The sequence below is a fragment of the Colletotrichum jinshuiense genome, chromosome 7 (assembly GCF_051148585.1).
Source record: "Colletotrichum jinshuiense chromosome 7, complete sequence".
In the NCBI taxonomy this organism is placed as follows: Eukaryota; Fungi; Ascomycota; class Sordariomycetes; order Glomerellales; family Glomerellaceae; genus Colletotrichum; species Colletotrichum jinshuiense.
Window position 1 is genome coordinate 737,732 of NC_139314.1, and position 16,058 is coordinate 753,789.

General features: G+C 51.0%; 3 protein-coding genes across 3 annotated transcripts; 1 reads left to right on the plus strand and 2 right to left on the minus strand.

The window, feature by feature from the left end:
• Nucleotides 1-321: 321 nt before the first annotated feature.
• EsH8_VII_000179 (LysM peptidoglycan-binding domain-containing protein) lies at nt 322-863 on the plus strand (the record flags this gene model as incomplete). Its single annotated transcript, XM_083270312.1, has 2 exons — nt 322-381; nt 432-863. 2 exons carry the CDS (start codon nt 322-324, stop codon nt 861-863), a joined length of 492 nt encoding a protein of 163 aa, XP_083127869.1.
• A 3,866-nt stretch (nt 864-4,729) lies between these two features.
• On the minus strand, nt 4,730-8,337 carry EsH8_VII_000180 (uncharacterized protein; the record flags this gene model as incomplete). Its single annotated transcript, XM_083270313.1, has 3 exons — nt 4,730-5,266; nt 5,321-6,546; nt 6,594-8,337. The coding sequence occupies 3 exons, from the start codon at nt 8,335-8,337 to the stop codon at nt 4,730-4,732; spliced, it is 3,507 nt and encodes a 1,168-aa protein (XP_083127870.1).
• A 3,253-nt stretch (nt 8,338-11,590) lies between these two features.
• On the minus strand, nt 11,591-13,333 carry EsH8_VII_000181 (Alpha/Beta hydrolase protein; the record flags this gene model as incomplete). The annotated part of the gene is made up of 3 exons (XM_083270314.1): nt 11,591-12,890; nt 12,939-13,101; nt 13,156-13,333. The coding sequence occupies 3 exons, from the start codon at nt 13,331-13,333 to the stop codon at nt 11,591-11,593; spliced, it is 1,641 nt and encodes a 546-aa protein (XP_083127871.1).
• Between the last annotated feature and the right edge of the window lie 2,725 nt (nt 13,334-16,058).

Sequence of the window (16,058 nt, forward strand, 5' to 3'; positions counted from 1 at the left end):
GCAGGAACTCTAGGTTGCTAGAGTCCACGCGAAGTCGGCGACGGAGTATGTGAGTTGCGCAATGTCAGACGTTCTCCAACCTGACTCTGTTTCTAGGCCCCTACCTAAGACGGCTCTACGATTTTTTATTTAAGCAAGTTAATGTCTCCTCCTTGGATGTTTCTGATCGCTAGACTTTCTCTCATCATCCAACTTTGTCACTCATTTCACAACTCTGCCTATCGTCTTCTGACTTTCGCTCTCGAAGCCTTTTCACTCGTTCCAACTCCAATAAACAAGCTTTTCTAGAGAGTACCCACCCGAACCCTCCAAACAATCGAAATGCAGGTTTCCATCTTCGCCGTCATTGCTGCTGCAGCCAGCTTCGCCGCTGCTCTTCCCGTACGTAAACGCCAGTCTATCCTCTCGTGCAAACTAACAATTACCCTTAGACCGGCACCACCGCCACGGCCACTACTACTGCCGCCGCCACTGCCACCGCAAGCTGCACCCCCGGAAGCTTCCACAAGCACACCGTCAAGTCTGGCGAGACCCTGACCACCATCGCCGCGCGCTACAAGTCCGGCATCTGCGACATCGCTTCGGCCAACAAGCTCGCGAACCCCAACTCCATCGGCTTGGGTCAGCTGCTCCTTGTCCCCACCGATGTCTGCAACCCCGATAACACCTCTTGCCTGACTCCTGCGGCTTCTGGCACTTGCGTCGTCAACGGCCAGCCCACCTACACCATCCAGTCCGGCGACACCTTCTTCATTGTTGCCCAGCGCCTCGGCATCACCACTGATGCTATTACCGGCGCGAACCCCGGTGTCACCCCCGAAACCCTTCAGGTCGGCCAGGTTATCAACATCCCCGTGTGCTAAATAGCTCACGGTTACTGTTGTATGGAACTCGTAGACTGCATTCTCGCCCATGGCATATCTCGAGCAGCGGCAATGGATTGCACCATACAAACCCGTCAACTGTAGGATAATATGTAGCATAATGTAATATTTTAAAGGCATTAGCTGCTGAATAATGGCTAGTCTATTTTACAGCATTGAAGTGATAATTGAGTATTAGGCACTGAGTATAGCATGAGTCGCATGTACTTCGAAGTACTATAAGAGTGTTCTAGAATAGAACCCGATCCCACATCGACGGCTGCTCAGAAAGCTTTAGTTATTACGGTCCCTCGCAGCTGTTGGCTCGGAGGTCGGCCCTCGACTCTTTTGACGTTGCTGACTGACAATGGGGATATGGGACAGGGACACGATATCTGTCAGTGTTGGATTACTTGGCCGGAATACGGGCAGGTGGCCAGCAGCCAGCTCCTCCACCATCTCCTCTTCAAATTCATTCCATAATTCAGTTGCTGCTCGGATGAGACTGTCGAGGGGATCGGTACTTTTAATTGGATCTCCCAATTCAGGGTATCGGCGGCAGGTTCGTTGCATTAAAAGCTTACATGTCTTTCCAATATAGGTAGGCTTAAGATCTGGTGAATATGGGTCCTGATCAATCAACTACACAACATTGTCTTGAGCTCAACTCACGCAACCAAACTTTGACAACGTGAGCCATTGAATGCCTTTTTGAGACGTAATGGGCAGTCTGTATGGGAGGAAGAGGGCCATTCAGAGTGTAGTAGACGCATAAAATTAGACAATATAACCAAAAATATCCATAAACCCCTCCTGCCGCTTGTAGGTTGTAGATGCTTCTTTTGCAATCCTGTCAGCTTCAATGTTCCACTTGCGCGGTATGTTCCAGAAGCTGACGCCACAACCGCGGTCATTAAGTTTCTCGACCTCAAGTAAGAGGGCTTCCCATAGATCTCGATTCTTAACCAGCCTCCCACTGCTCAATCGCCAGCCTTCACTAAGCCAGTTGCGGGCCCAGCTGGTAGCGCCGTGGGCAACGTACGTCGAGTCTGTGGCAATGACAATACTCTTCACGCCCTCCCCATACCAAGCACGGTATCGTAGTGCGGCTAAAGCTGCACGAAGCTCGGCACGATTGCTCGTTTGATGGTAAACCTTCCCATCTGTACCTCGGTCTTCAAGCTTTAGACCCACAGGGCCACCCTCAGTTGACTTGAACACAAAGCCGCAGCCACCACTAGCATCACGAGTTCCATTGTGGGAACAAGCTCCGTCTGTGTAAACCAATATTTCAGATGGGTTATATCTGTTATAAAAGCGACAGTAGCCTGGTGGGAAGAGGTCGTGTGGTTGCATAGTTGTCATTTTCGGATGGAAAAATAGAGCAGGAAAAACGTTGCCAGAGGGGGTTGTCCTGAACCTGCTATAAGGCACCAGGCCTTCGCTCTGAGGGAAAGGGATGCAAACATTGAAGCCACGAGTGAAAGACGTTATTTGAGTTGATGCTGTTCTCTGTTCGGTAGACCGTTGGCGTCCGAATTTGCTGTTTGCGACTTGCATGAAAGTGACATCGCGTGGTACTGGGCTGTCACTATCGAAGCCGAAAATCCCCTCATCATCGGATGAAATACATTCGCCATCATTCAGATCGAAACTAAAGTCGACACAACACTTCCGGCAAACGACTTGTTCGTGGGTTGCGCAGACCGTAACATTATTCCCGTTCGGTAAAACCATCTCGGTTGTCTGTGCAAACGCCATAATGCTAGTATGATAATTGGTGTTGGGCTGAGATGAGTAGATTGACAGGATATATGACGAGCCAGAGCGCAGGAACGAGCCTAAAAAGGGAAAAAAAGCAATTGGTCCCTGCTAGAGAGTGTGGGAGCAGTGCAGTATATATACGAGCAGCTCATCACATGATAAAGCACAAGGAGCTCCCCCTTTTTTGCCAGGGTCTTAAAATTTAGGATACAATTTACTCCAAAACTGGTATGGTTCGAGATTTTGACTCATTTAAAACAATTCAACCCATGAACATAATTGGCCACCCCGCCCTTGCCATGATGAGGTCTATCCGCACCCGATAAGATATGCAGGCTGTTGGCAAACAGCCTGGCTGCACCCGACGTGCCGACGTCGTCCGCAGGCACCTTGTCACGGAACAGCCGGACAATTGGCGTAAGTCGCGGAGACCCTAAATTCTTAACAGTTGACCTCCCGGCTTAGACCCTTAAAACACTCGCCTCCTCTAAGAAGCCCTCGAAGAAAGAGCGTCTTGATGAGAAGGATTCGAAGGCGCCCTCAAAAGCTTACGGCACTTCAGTCACTTTTGTGACCAAATTTAGATCTGGCCGACCCCCGCCACCCTGGCTAACCTAAGGCAAGGGAGGACCGGGCACACATGCCTCACTAGTATCTCACCCTATGCTCCATTGGAGGGCTCTGGAGGAGATCAATTCCCATACAATCTTTCCTTGCTCGTCCTGCCGTCAGCGGCCCTGCCTTGCTAGATTGGTGAAAGTGGCGGGCTTTCGGTAGTGGGGGGTTCCTTGGGCTTTCAACCCCTTGCATCACTGCTGGCGTCTGTGAGGCTCGGACGATCAGCCGGGCTCCATGCATGCCCCAAAGATCTCCTTTTCTTGATTGAACGGGAAGGAGCAGACACGGGAGCTACGTTTGCAAAACTGGCGGCAACGCCTCATTATGTGAGGGGCCGCGGGCCGCGGGCGTGACGGGGTACCAGGGCACTTTTCAAATTACGCAGCGCGAAAATGAAAAGCAAAAACCAAAGAAGCCAAAAGCCCAACCAGAGACAAACAGAAACGACATGGCACATCCCAAAACAGGGGAGACCATCATTTATCTATACCGGTACCCCAAGAACCCCAAGCAACGCACCATATATCGTAACAGCTCTCTATTATAGTTCCGCATATTTCTGTCAAGTCAACCTACCCGTAACTACTCACCAAATTCATATTACGCTAGGGCCAGCGGTAACCTAAGGTAGCCTGGTGCCCGCACTTCCGCTAGGCCTTTTAGAGAGGGCGGTCAGCCAACCCGCCAGTTGCCTCTATCCTTATTTCTGCCAGTATCCCTACGCCAGCCCGCATCCGATTCGCACTAGGCCCTAGGTTACCGCAGGCCCTAGCGTAATACGAATTTGGTGAGTAGTTACGGTACTCTAGACAATGTCAAAGACTGTCAAAACACCAGGAGTCCGCCAGCTTGGAGACGACTGCAAAGTGCAAACTCGGCGGACCTGTCATCTCCAGAGCTCGGGACTCTGGCTTACGGGACGGGACGCAGGACACAAGGAGTCATCTCACAACTTCGGTAGCGCCCAGTGCTACCTTAAGCACCAGCAGGACCCGCTCGTTGAACACGAAAAAGGGGAGTTTCTGATGAAATCGGCAAAAACATACAACACCAGGTATTCGCTGGTCGTCACCGACCCAACTACTAATCCGGCCCTCACTGGCTTATCTATGGGAGAGCGGACGGGATCCCGAGTTCTCCAGTGGGTATGGTCGTATGTGGTTGTTTGTAGAGTTTAAGAGAAACAAATACACTCCGACTTAGTGTTTGCGAACCCTTCAATAGGCTATGATTCGACCAAAGCTGGCTGGTGACAAAGCACGCCGGCAACGTCTGGAAAGACCAGTGACTATCTACGTGCGATTGCATGGGTTTTGTAGTGCTGTATGCTGAATATTTGTAAAGTTTTTGGCTTCTTTAACAACAAGAAAAAAAGATATACACCCTTAAAAGAAAAAAAAAGGCTGAGACATTCAAAAAAGATAGTAAGGACGTCAACAAAACCTCTTTTACCTTCACGGTTATTAAGGAATATACCATCCTAATCACTCCTTGCCCATAATACTCTCCCGCAACCCCTCCACCTCCCCCGTGCTATCACACATGTTGCGAAATGTGCCATTTTTCAGCCAGAGATCTCTTGGACTACCATGCTCGACCATGCGCCCATTATCAAGCACCACGATTCTGTCGAAATCAGAAACGGTACTCAGTCGATGGGCAATCACGATCAAGGTTCTGTCTGTGAACCACTCGCGGATACTTTGCTGGATCAGAGCATCCGTCGCCACATCAATGGCCGAGGTGGCCTCATCAAGAACAATGATTTTCGAGTTGGCGAGGAGGGCATGGGCGATACAGAGAAGCTGTTGCTGGCCTTGCGAGAGGTTTCCGCCAGATTCGGAGACGGGGCTTGATAGTTCCCGAAAGATGTTGGTCTCGCCTGTAGACTGATTGGGATGGCCATCAGATGGGGGCCCTATTAGCTGGACTCTGGCGAGGGTCTCATAAAGTTGGACATCTGTATACTCGCCAAAGGGGTCCAAATTCGACCGGATTGTGCCCGAGAACAGCACAGGATGCTACAACGCTTGAGATTAGTCGCTGGTAGAACCTCGAAATAGAATAAGCCTCACCTGAGGAATGATTGATATGCGTGATCTCAGGTCCGTCAAGTTGAGCTTTGAGATGTCAAGCCCATCAATTGTAATGTTGCCGGATCGCGCTTCCAAGAACCGGAAAAGAGCAAGTGTCAAGGATGACTTGCCTGCCCCAGTGCGGCCCACAACACCGATGCGCTCGCCATGTTCGATCTTGAGGGACAGATCCGTCAATACGGGTGGTAGGTCTGGGGCATAGCCAACCTCAAGGTTTTTGAACTCGACGCTGCCCGAGGTGGGCCAGGCTGCTGCTGGCTCCTGCCCTTCCAGACATTCCGTCTCTAGAGTCATGTACTCAACCGCACGCTCCATCGAGTTCATCTCCAATTCCATGTCCCCATAGCAACGTACCATCCATCGGAGACTTTCGGAAAAGTCCAGGATGAAGGATAACGCCAATCCGGTCAAAGCTGCGTCTATTGGGTTCACAATAATGACGATCCCCACCGCAATACTGAATAGGGCAGCAATTAGAGCCATGCGAAAGCTCATCCACCGGTTGGCTAGGGCGATGTAAAAGGTAGTCATCGCCCATGCATCGAGGTTATGGTGCATCTGGCTAACATACGTCTGCGTCTTCCGGAATGCACGGATTGTCGAAATACCAGTCAGTGCGGTGTTGAATAGCTCAAACACAGGAGACTTGGCGTTGCTCTCGAGCCTTTTCAACGGCCGGCTAAGAACAAGATACTTGGTACCGGTGATGATTCCGAATCCGAGGAGAATGACGGCAGGAATTACAAGAAAGACTGATGCAAAACAGGACGCAACACAAATACCGATCAACCTAAGGAGATTGGAAAGGAATAGACTCCAAGTCATGGCAAGGCGTTCGTCGATGATGTTGAAATCTGCTGTGAATCTATTCAGGATCCGCCCAGTGGGAACAGTGTCTAACCACCGTAAAGGGGCGTGCATGACCGTGAAAAGCATTTTCTTGAACAGTGCCCTGCTTGCCCTGACGGCGAGAAAATATGATGAGATGTATCTGAGAATGCCAACAAGTGCGGTGCCAAAGGAAATGGCGACATAGATTTTGACGTAGAACGATACATCACTCTGCGTAGGACTATGGTTGGTTGCCAAAGAAATCAGTTGTTGTGCTGCAAAGGGCGAATCGTATGTAGGATGGCCAAGGGTGCTCCCGTTGGCTGTATTGATGTCGGCTTTCCCGGTCCAGATGCGAAGCCACCAGGCCCGGCCTATTTTGGAATTAGATCGACTTCCAGATGAGATCAGATTCACTTACCAATGATTCCAGCTTGGTAGGCTAGGTATACTCCAATACACGCGGCCCACAGGTAAAGTCCTCCGCTACATCCAACGTACGTCATGTAGACACTCCCCTTCACTGTGCCTTTTTGGCGGGCCTCTTCTTGCATGAATTTTCTCGGGATTGATGTAGGTGATTCAGAAGACTGGGCATGCTCTGAAATCTCATCGTGTAGCGCCGCTGTGGTCTTGGACATGTCGGCGATCTCCTTCCGGGCAGTGACAACAGTTTCCGTCAGATCCTGGTCTCGAACGCTGTCCTCATCTCGAGTCCTCGGGGAACCGGAGTATTCCAAGCCATCTCGGCCAAGTTCAACCACAAAGCTTGCCTTGGGCAGGACTAGTCCTAGGTGGTGGGTGACGAGAATTTTGGTACGTCCGCTACAGAGGTCGCCCATGAGGCACTTTTCGAAAATCCAGGCACCCACGTGCGAATCGACGGCGCTGAAAATATCCTCCATCAGTAGAATCTCTGCCTTGGAATAGACGGCACGGGCAAGCGTGACTCGCCATTTCTGGCCTCCGCTCAGGTTGACGCCGTTTGCCCCAAGCTCCGTGCCATCGCCGTCCGGAAGAGCAGCGAGGTCTTCTCGTAAAGCGCACGATTCAACGACCTTTTCGTACCTTTCTTTGATGAAAGGGAGGCCGAAGAGGATGTTATTGCGCAGGGAATCATTCTCAAGCCAAGGGGTCTGGCTGATATATGCAACTGACCCTGGAATGACCCATTTCTGAGAATCTGTGAGACTGTGGTCGGAAGCTTGTACCCTGGGTACCCTGATCAAGCCGCCCAGCAAGTCTGCTTCCCCCAGTATCGCAGATATGAGAAGACTCTTGCCGGTTCCAACCTTTCCGAAGATGACGGAGAGCGCGCCTTTTGGGAAGGAAAAGGTGAGACCATGGATGATGAATCTGCTCTGCTCCGAATCTCTGTCGTCGACGGGCCATGAAATGGAAGCCTCCTCGAAGCTGATAGCAGAGCCATCTACTAGCATTTCTTGTCTCTCTGGCTCGTTCAGATACACCCCGATTCTTCGCAAAGAGACCAACGAGTCGATACCCAAGGTCAACAGCTCCGGCAGCGACCCCAGCGTAGTCTCGAGACTATTCAGGATTCCAATGCTGACAAACGCAACTGAAGGTAGCAGAGAACCATTTATGATAACGTAGGTGACAAGCGATGCGACGGCCAAGAGGATTGGGCTGATGACCCAACAAGCGAACAGCCCACTGTCCGCGAGGAAGAACTTCCAGAGCGTCTTCAGCTCTGCCTCCCTCAGCGCGAGAACTCTCCTCTCCCACTGTGACTCCAGCGCAGAAAACTTGATCTGTCGCATCCCAATGAGCACCTCATTGATCTTGGACAGCTTGGTGTCGCGGTGGCGCATCAATGATTGGGATTCAGCCAGGACCCTTCTTGAGAACCAGGTATTGGGTGGTAGGGTGAGAAGCCATGCGCCAATGCCGGCGCAGAAGGGGATCCAGCCAAGCAACCTGAACAGGAAGACGGAGAAAATGACGAGTTTGACTAGTCCATTGAGAATCAGGAAGTGAAACTGGAAAAAGTATGACAGGCGCTCAGTGTCAATTCCGACCAGATTCACAATCGACTGTTGAGACTTGGGTGTGGTCGGGTCCTCGTTGGGCACTGCGGCACTGTCCGCTTCGGATTCCTCAGCAGAGTCCTCTGGACTCGCAGTCTTGACATTTTTTCGCCGCATTGCTTTGTGGAAGATGAGACTCGAAATTTGGGAGCGGATCGGGAGAGCAAGATTAGAGAGGGAATGCCAATACGCCCACCCTTCCATCCACTAGGAAACTGTTAGTAAGTGTACGCTTGAAGAAGTATGTAGTTGTATGACACTTACAGAGTCTAGGAGATTAGACAAGGCCATACACATAACAAAGACGAACAACTCCACAGGATCTGATGGTGTTGTCTCGTCCTCTAAAATGTTGAGAATGAGAAGCATAAACCAGAATGGCAGAATGCTAATTACACAGCGGACAAGAGTTACCGCCCATAGAATCACCAATCTTCCTCTGTAAGCTGTAAAAAGCGAGAGAGACAACGAAGATTTCTGTCCAAGTCTGCCCCATTCCTTCTCTAGATCCTGAGACCTCAATTCCGAACCTGCGTGAGGAATGTCGGCTGCATCGATGTCATTGTGTAGTGAGGCATGACGGAGCAGTGGTTGGACCCAGGACCATGTCAGTCGATTCAGTAAAGAAGCGGTCCATTGACGATCGACGTGGTGTTCATGATACAGGACGTCTGGCCTCCGAGGAAGCATACCGCTGGCGATTCCCAGGCTCGTAGAAACCACAGCGCTGACGAACCGTAGAAGGGCAATGATATTCTCATATCCATCATTACGCGTGGACGGATATGTCAGGCGAGGGACAGAAGAAGCTGTGACGAAGCAAGCAGACCCTGCGAGATAAATTCCTAGGTTATGCGACTTTACCGGGGAGTGTTCAGCTGCCAAACAGATGGCGTGAATGAGGATGAACCCCTGGAAGCGATCAGTATCGTGAACAGAGAATATCTTGGAGGTGTAATAATCGCACTCACCCAAGCAGCCGCGTGTAAGATATTCTCTAACAAGTAGCCGGGTTGGACCTCGTAGGTAGTTGACAGGACTAGAATGCCAACGGATAGTCCCGTTCCAATTGCAGAAAAGAGCAGAATGAATGTCTTCGCGGTTTTGTTGGAAAACTCTGCCAGAGTTCTCGGTGTGGAAGACCCATCTGCGTCCTCGTAAAATCGATCTTTTGGCCGTCCGCTTCGTAATTGACAAGACAGGTGGTACACTGCGATGATGCATGATAGCCCTGCAATGGCTAATGCCACGCAGTTGAGCGGAAGAATGATGTTTCCACTCATCACGGCAAATTTGTCGGAAGTATCGGGATGCTGTGATGAAGGGAGACGGTGTCTTGGGGGATGGCTTCAGTGACGTTCATGGAGGGTACCGCAGTCCGGGGGGAAACAGATTCGAAAGAAATGTGCTTGCACACCAGCCCCTTCGGTAGGGCTACGGCATTCTTGCACTCAAGAACCGGTCGTCCCGACTTTGGATATTTTCTTTTGCAATAAAGCAGAAAAGCAGGAATCGTAAGTTTCGCAGGACTGCCAGTAGACGAAAAAGGACCCTGTCCCGAAGGATTCAGCCACCCAGAGAGTCCAACTTGTATTGCAGCGGGGGCGGGTCTTAGGTATGGGGTTGGAAGTGTGAATTGCATGCCAATTCGCCACTAAACACATGCCGTCTAGTCCAATAATGTCTCCAAGTCTCAGAAAGGAATGCAAGCCGCTCCAATTGAATCAACAAGCAAGCTTGCATGGCTCACTCAAAAAGAAAAAAAGGGAGAAATGCATCTGCAGAGCCCCAGACATACAGTCCTGAGGCAGACGCTAATGCCTGGGCGTGAGCCCAAGACTGCACTTTGCCAGCCATCCTTGCGATCTAACAGGATGGGGCGGGCCGTCACGTACCTAATTTAGTGTGGGGTGGAAACATTTGGCTTCGTATTCTAGCAATGGACGCCGGAATGTGTTGGCGGCCACGTTTCTGGCACGCTCGAGTCGAAGAGTTCCTCAGCCTGCTTGATAGATTCCCAATGTACTCAATCTCCAGATAAAGCTGCGCGGTCCCTAAAATGCCAGTGCTTGGTCAAGGTTTAACCCAATATGAAGATAAGAATCGCCATTCAATATTTGCCCTGAACAGAGGAGTACCGCCCCTGTCCCAATCTCAAACTTGCTCATGACTGAACAAATCCAAGGGCGGCCAGAGGAAATGGCAACAATCCGTCATTCAGTAGCCCGTGGTGTCCTAAGGCCGAGTAGTTTCCCATTTGCAACATGTTAAGTACAAACAAGAGGGTGCCGGACCCCGCCCACTGGCCCTTTCAAGACAAGGTCGTACGTGTGGCAAGATACGTCGTTGCTTCACGCAATTGATACCTAGCACCGCCGCTGGCGATGGGAGCTTCTGCAGGACGGATAACCATTCGTCTCCCCGAACGTCCTCTCCAAAGACAATCCAATCGCCATTACCGCTGCAGATCGGCTACAGAATGTAAGCTCGCCTGAACCCGGCAGGATGGTGTCCACTACACCCCTGTGCAGAGCATCCGCATGCGCTGGCACCAACACCATGTAGGCCACTGAATACGGCACCTCCTGCCTTGGTAATACCTGATATTCGCTTGTTATTAACTAATAGAATCGTGCGTATATCGGTAAAAGAACACAGGCCGACATCATGCAGCATCTCAAGCGTTACGGCAGCCGATGGTCGCTGATGCAGCTCTAAGCTGACCTGGCGAGTCTCCTCCTAAATCTCGCTATTCTCTGTCAGGAATTTCCACGAATTGATAATGAGAGTACGGTTCTTGGCGACGCAGTAGAGGCGATGTCCGCTTTTGTTGTAGGGATCAATGATCAACTTCAGATCAGTCGGCGTACCTAACCAAATACAGCTTGATGCTAAGGGACGCTAGAATGTATCTAATAATAGAAAGATCGATTCTCTGTTCTAAGCCCTTACCCATTTGGGCCACCTACTGTGTGAAATATACTCGTACGTTTTCACATTGTGGACTGGAGAATGGCTGGAGAATGGCTGTTGGGCAAATACGCTGTAGTCGCAGTTAGGTTGGCTATGATCAATGGGGCAATGGACAGGGTGACTGTGGGCAGCTGGGCTGGCCGTGGCGGCTGGTGGTGCGCACTAGCTGTTGGGAGGGGATAGCGGGAGGGGCCCCCGAGATCTGTAAGGCGGGGTTGTGATGTGTCAGACCCTTATCGGGTGCGAGCCGACTAGGTAATCAGAAGACGCAGACAGCGGGGGCAGCATAGACACAGGGGCGAAAACATGGCTTTTCTAGACGGAAGGCATTTACTCAAGCTCGTTAAAATACACAATTAACCCTATACATTCCCCCTACAGACAGGGCAAAAGCAGTCTAATTTCTCTTGTAAATGGTGCCGTTACCGGTAAAGTTACCAGGCTGGGTCGTGAAGCTCTCGGTGCTGCTAAAGTCCTTCACCTTTCCGAGCAGGATCTCGAGCATGCGGTACGCGACGCCTGGCGTGTAGCCGGGCAACTCGTGGCCGGCAAGACGAGCAGTGTAGAACGTCAGTCCACGCTCGGCGGTCCACACACCCTGGATACCCGAACCGGCAAGAGAGCCGCTGACGTACTCTGGGTGGTACGGCGCGTAAAGAGGTATAGCGGGGTATTCCGACAGTCCCTGCGCGCCGTTCCAGGTCATGTTCTGGATGGCGAAGAGCGTGCCGTTGGTGCTGAGAAGCATGTCCAGGTCGCCGGAGCCAATGATGGTGTTGTTGGTGAACTCGATGACGCGCTGCAGGACGCCATTGTTGGCAGGGCCGACGGAAGTATCGGAGGCGCGGCTGCTTTCGTTGCCGTTGCCGAAGACGTTAATGTCGGTGCACTGCTGCCAGTTGCTGTTGATAGGGGCGTTCAGCGCCTTCTTGACATCGGTGCGGTTGAAGTAGATGGCGGCTCCTGGGGGAGAGTAGTCTCCGCTGTTTATAATGCCGAGCTGAGAGTATGGGTGCGGGCAGGTCTCGGTGATGTGGTAGATGTTGAAGCAGGGGTTGACTTCGAGGATGGCTTCGTAGAAGGTGTCGAACATGTCACACGCGTAGGTGTCGGAGTAGAAGGGGTCGGGCAGGACGGGGAAGGGCTCCTGAGGGGGCGGGAACTTGAAGTAGGTGTCTAGGTAGGACGAGTAGTTGCACGAGTCCTGACGCTCGCGAACCTGCTCAAGGAACGTCTCGTTCAAGTAGAAAAGGTTCTGCCAGAACTCGACGTAGGGCAGGATGACGACCTCTTGCTGGATGGTCTCGTCGCCGATGATGGGGTCATTGATCGAGATACCGGCCAAGTTGAAGTACTCGGTGTCTTTGGCTGAAATGAAACCATCGGCGATGTATGGGACGTAATAGCCAGCATACGACTCTCCTGTGATGTAAGTCTTCCAGTTCTTGGTCTGAAACGTATCGACGAAGCTCTTGTAGAAACCGCGGAACTCGGTGGCGAGCTCGACCTCGTCAGTAATGTTGGGTGTTCCCTGGGAGTAGCCGACGCCAACAGGCTGTTCGACCCACAGCACGTTGGTCAGGTTAGTCCACGTGTAGGGGTTCGGGACAGGCGCGAGCGTGCCAGCCTCCCACGTGAAGGGGCCGTTCTCGGTCAGGAAACCAGAGAGCGACGAGCACCCGGGTCCGCCATTCAACCTGCCACAGGTCAGCGAGGTAGCGCGGATACGAAGATGGCTTTCTTACCAGATGGTGACCTCTTCGGGCGTCTGTGCAGCTGTCGAAGGAAAGAACCAGAAGAAAAGCTTGCGCGTCTCGTCGGGGCTATCGGAGATGGGAAGCAGTCCGGCATAAGATTCGCCAATGTCGAAAGGGACTTCCGGGATACCAGAGCCATTGACAGCGAAAGCTAGCACGGGGTCAGCTCAATGGTCTGCAGGATGACGTCCTGGGCTTCACTAACCCTCGGTCTTCTCCGACAGGAAGCGAGAAGCTCGCTTGCGGATTTCTGGGTGCGAGAACGGCTGGTTGGCAACACGCTTCTCAACCACAGACCTGGGAAGCGTAGGCTTGGAAGGCTTCTTGAAAGCAAGCGCAGAGGAAGCGCAAAGCAACCCGCTGAAGAGGTTGAGGAACTTCATCTTGGATCAGGCTGGATGGAAGCTGCATCCAGATGACCAGCGCTCCGAATGGTGGTCCAACAGCAGTATTTGAGCATTTTCGCGTATGACAACATTTGGTTACCTGGACCTCGGCGCCTTACCACGAGGAGAAGGAGGAAGGCGAGTGTTAGCAGAGGCTCACAAAAGTCCCAGGTTAGAACGGGTCGCCTCGGCCATTATATGGCTGTGGGTCCAGGAACATGCTGGTCATTCGCTCATGATGCGATAGACGGTATTCGGCACGCGGGTTGCAAAGTATCCCGCATACCACTGCACTACCAACATCCCACAGCAACCGGAGCTTCCAAGCACCACCATTATTGCCTTTCTGAACATAAATAACAAGATAAGCTAATTAGCTGAAGCTGACTTGGCAATCCTACGTTCTTCGATTTTTAAAATATTTATATGTATAATTCATGTCAAAAGAAAGCGCCGCTACCTTTATTCAACTTTTGTTAATTGTTATGTCCCCAATCGGGTGTTCGGCACCGGCAGTCGAGGATTGCAGCATGTTGTGATATGACGTAGTAGGCACCAACTACCACCTTCCCCATGAGGTTAAATTTCATAAGCCGGTCCCACAGATCGACGACAAAACTGCAAACCCCTCCGCGCTGCTCATTCGTGATTCGAGAGTCGTGACCAGCACACTTGGATCAACCAGGGTCTGGATTGATCAAGCTTTCGGGGCGGCGATGCAATCAAAGCTTGTCGGGCTTGGCAATGCTTGGTGAGCCGGGCGGAGCATCCATGCTGTGTAGCGCAAGGCCTGGATCATTGAGCGGTAATATGATTTGCAAGGGTGTTTAAAAGGGTTCGGGAACGACGAAATCGAACACGAGAAATCTACAGAGTCTAGAAAGTTGCGTCAGTATTGGCGCATCTCGCATTTCCTATCCGCCCTGCCAACCTTTGGCGCACAATACTCATTTGGCAAGAGTTCCAATTTGATACAGGCCCTTTGCTGAACCTATGACCCGACCCTTCTTGCAAGTTCTCAACGGCCAAAAAAACAGACAATAAAGGTCATTGCGAACAGAGCTCTTGAGTAGAGCATTCGGAACACAGATTGGTTCAGACCCACCGTGAAGGAGTGATTGCCGAGTATGACGGGCACCGGACAGTGGTAGGTTGGCGACAACAGGCGTTGCCTGTGCCGTAAACTTCGATGCCAAAGTTGTCGTCCGCATAGAAATGCATTTGCGCTGTTATATCATCAAGGCTGTTGGCAATTTCCACGTTTCAATAAGCATCCATTTTAAATGTCGTGCTTGGTGGAACGGCGGTGTCGGGCCTGGGAGGGGTAACTTCCGCGTCAAGATCGCCGTGCGCAGCGTAGCCCAATAAGCTCTCAACGCAGAGATCCTTATGATCCTAGGTAGCGTGAGGCACGCCATTTCAGAGCAAGGCCATGATGAAGAAATTGTTGAGCGTGAAATTAACGACGAAAATCAACATCACCATAGGTAAGCTGCAACGGAGCAAATCCCCCCACTGCCCGCGTTTGATCTCTTTGGGTAAAGCCCGCAGTGAGGACGTACCGGTAGATGTCCGGATCTCTCACGTCTGGAACAGGGGCCTCGATATTAAGTCTAAACGCTGAGGCGAAAATGCCATCGAGAAAATCTGTTCCATATAGCAGGGTGCCACGACTGCCACTGAGTGCTTACACCGGGCCTGGCTTAGGTGAACCATTGAGAACAACGGCGCGCTGAAACGAAACTGTTGGAATCACAGGTTACCCGTACGGGAGGTAATCGAACGTAATCAAAGGGTCAAACTGGTACTGTATTCTTCTGTATATCTTGTGTGCGTAGAAGAGTAGGTAGGTTGGCAGAGCAGCAGTAGTGAAGATATCACTGTTAGCAGCCCGGAAGTTGGATCTCCGGGTTCCGCTGCCGCGGCTGCTGCTGCTGGCCAGCTCCCTGTATTCTGGCTGAGTAATCCAACAGAAACAGTAGGAATGGATGGATGCAAAACACCACAACACACCCAGCGACTGCCACGCACCCTAGGTAAGTCCCCACCCCCCCATTCCGAACACCCCCCCATTCCGAACAGACTGGCGGGCAGAGGTGCAAAGAGGCAAATTGCCAACAACATCAATTTCTATAGCAAACACAACAGAAAAGTATGCTGCAATAAATCGAATTCTATATCCTATGCCCTTGCTGTCTTTGCTGCATGAAATAGAATTTCTCCTGCCCTCTTTTTCGACTTCTATATAGCTTTAATATTAGCGAATCTCTAATTTAGCCTAAGTACCACTCTCCGCTTGATATACGGCATATATACCTCCAGCTGGGCTCTTAATTGACGTATAGTAAACTCTTAACTAGTAATAGTTGTATTCTTACTGTTAAGCCCTTTTGCTACCTTATAGAAGAGGAGGCGGTTAACTGACGTTGCTCCTTTTAGTAAAAGGTATCTTAAGTAATCTGCTTTCCTAAGGTCTATTAAGCGACGAGGAGTTACCAACCTAAAAGGCATTTTACTATCCTGGTGTATTAGTATATCTAAAGGTCCTTATTGAATTAGTGATATTTTATTCTACTTGTTAGAAAGCAATTAACTACTTAATAGAACCTTTACCTGGTTAAGTGGCTACATGTAACGGCACAGCCGTATAATTAGCGTAAGTCGCAGAGCGCAGTCCTTGTGGTCCTTATTAAGCAGTGTTGACAGCAGCGCAAGCATGGTT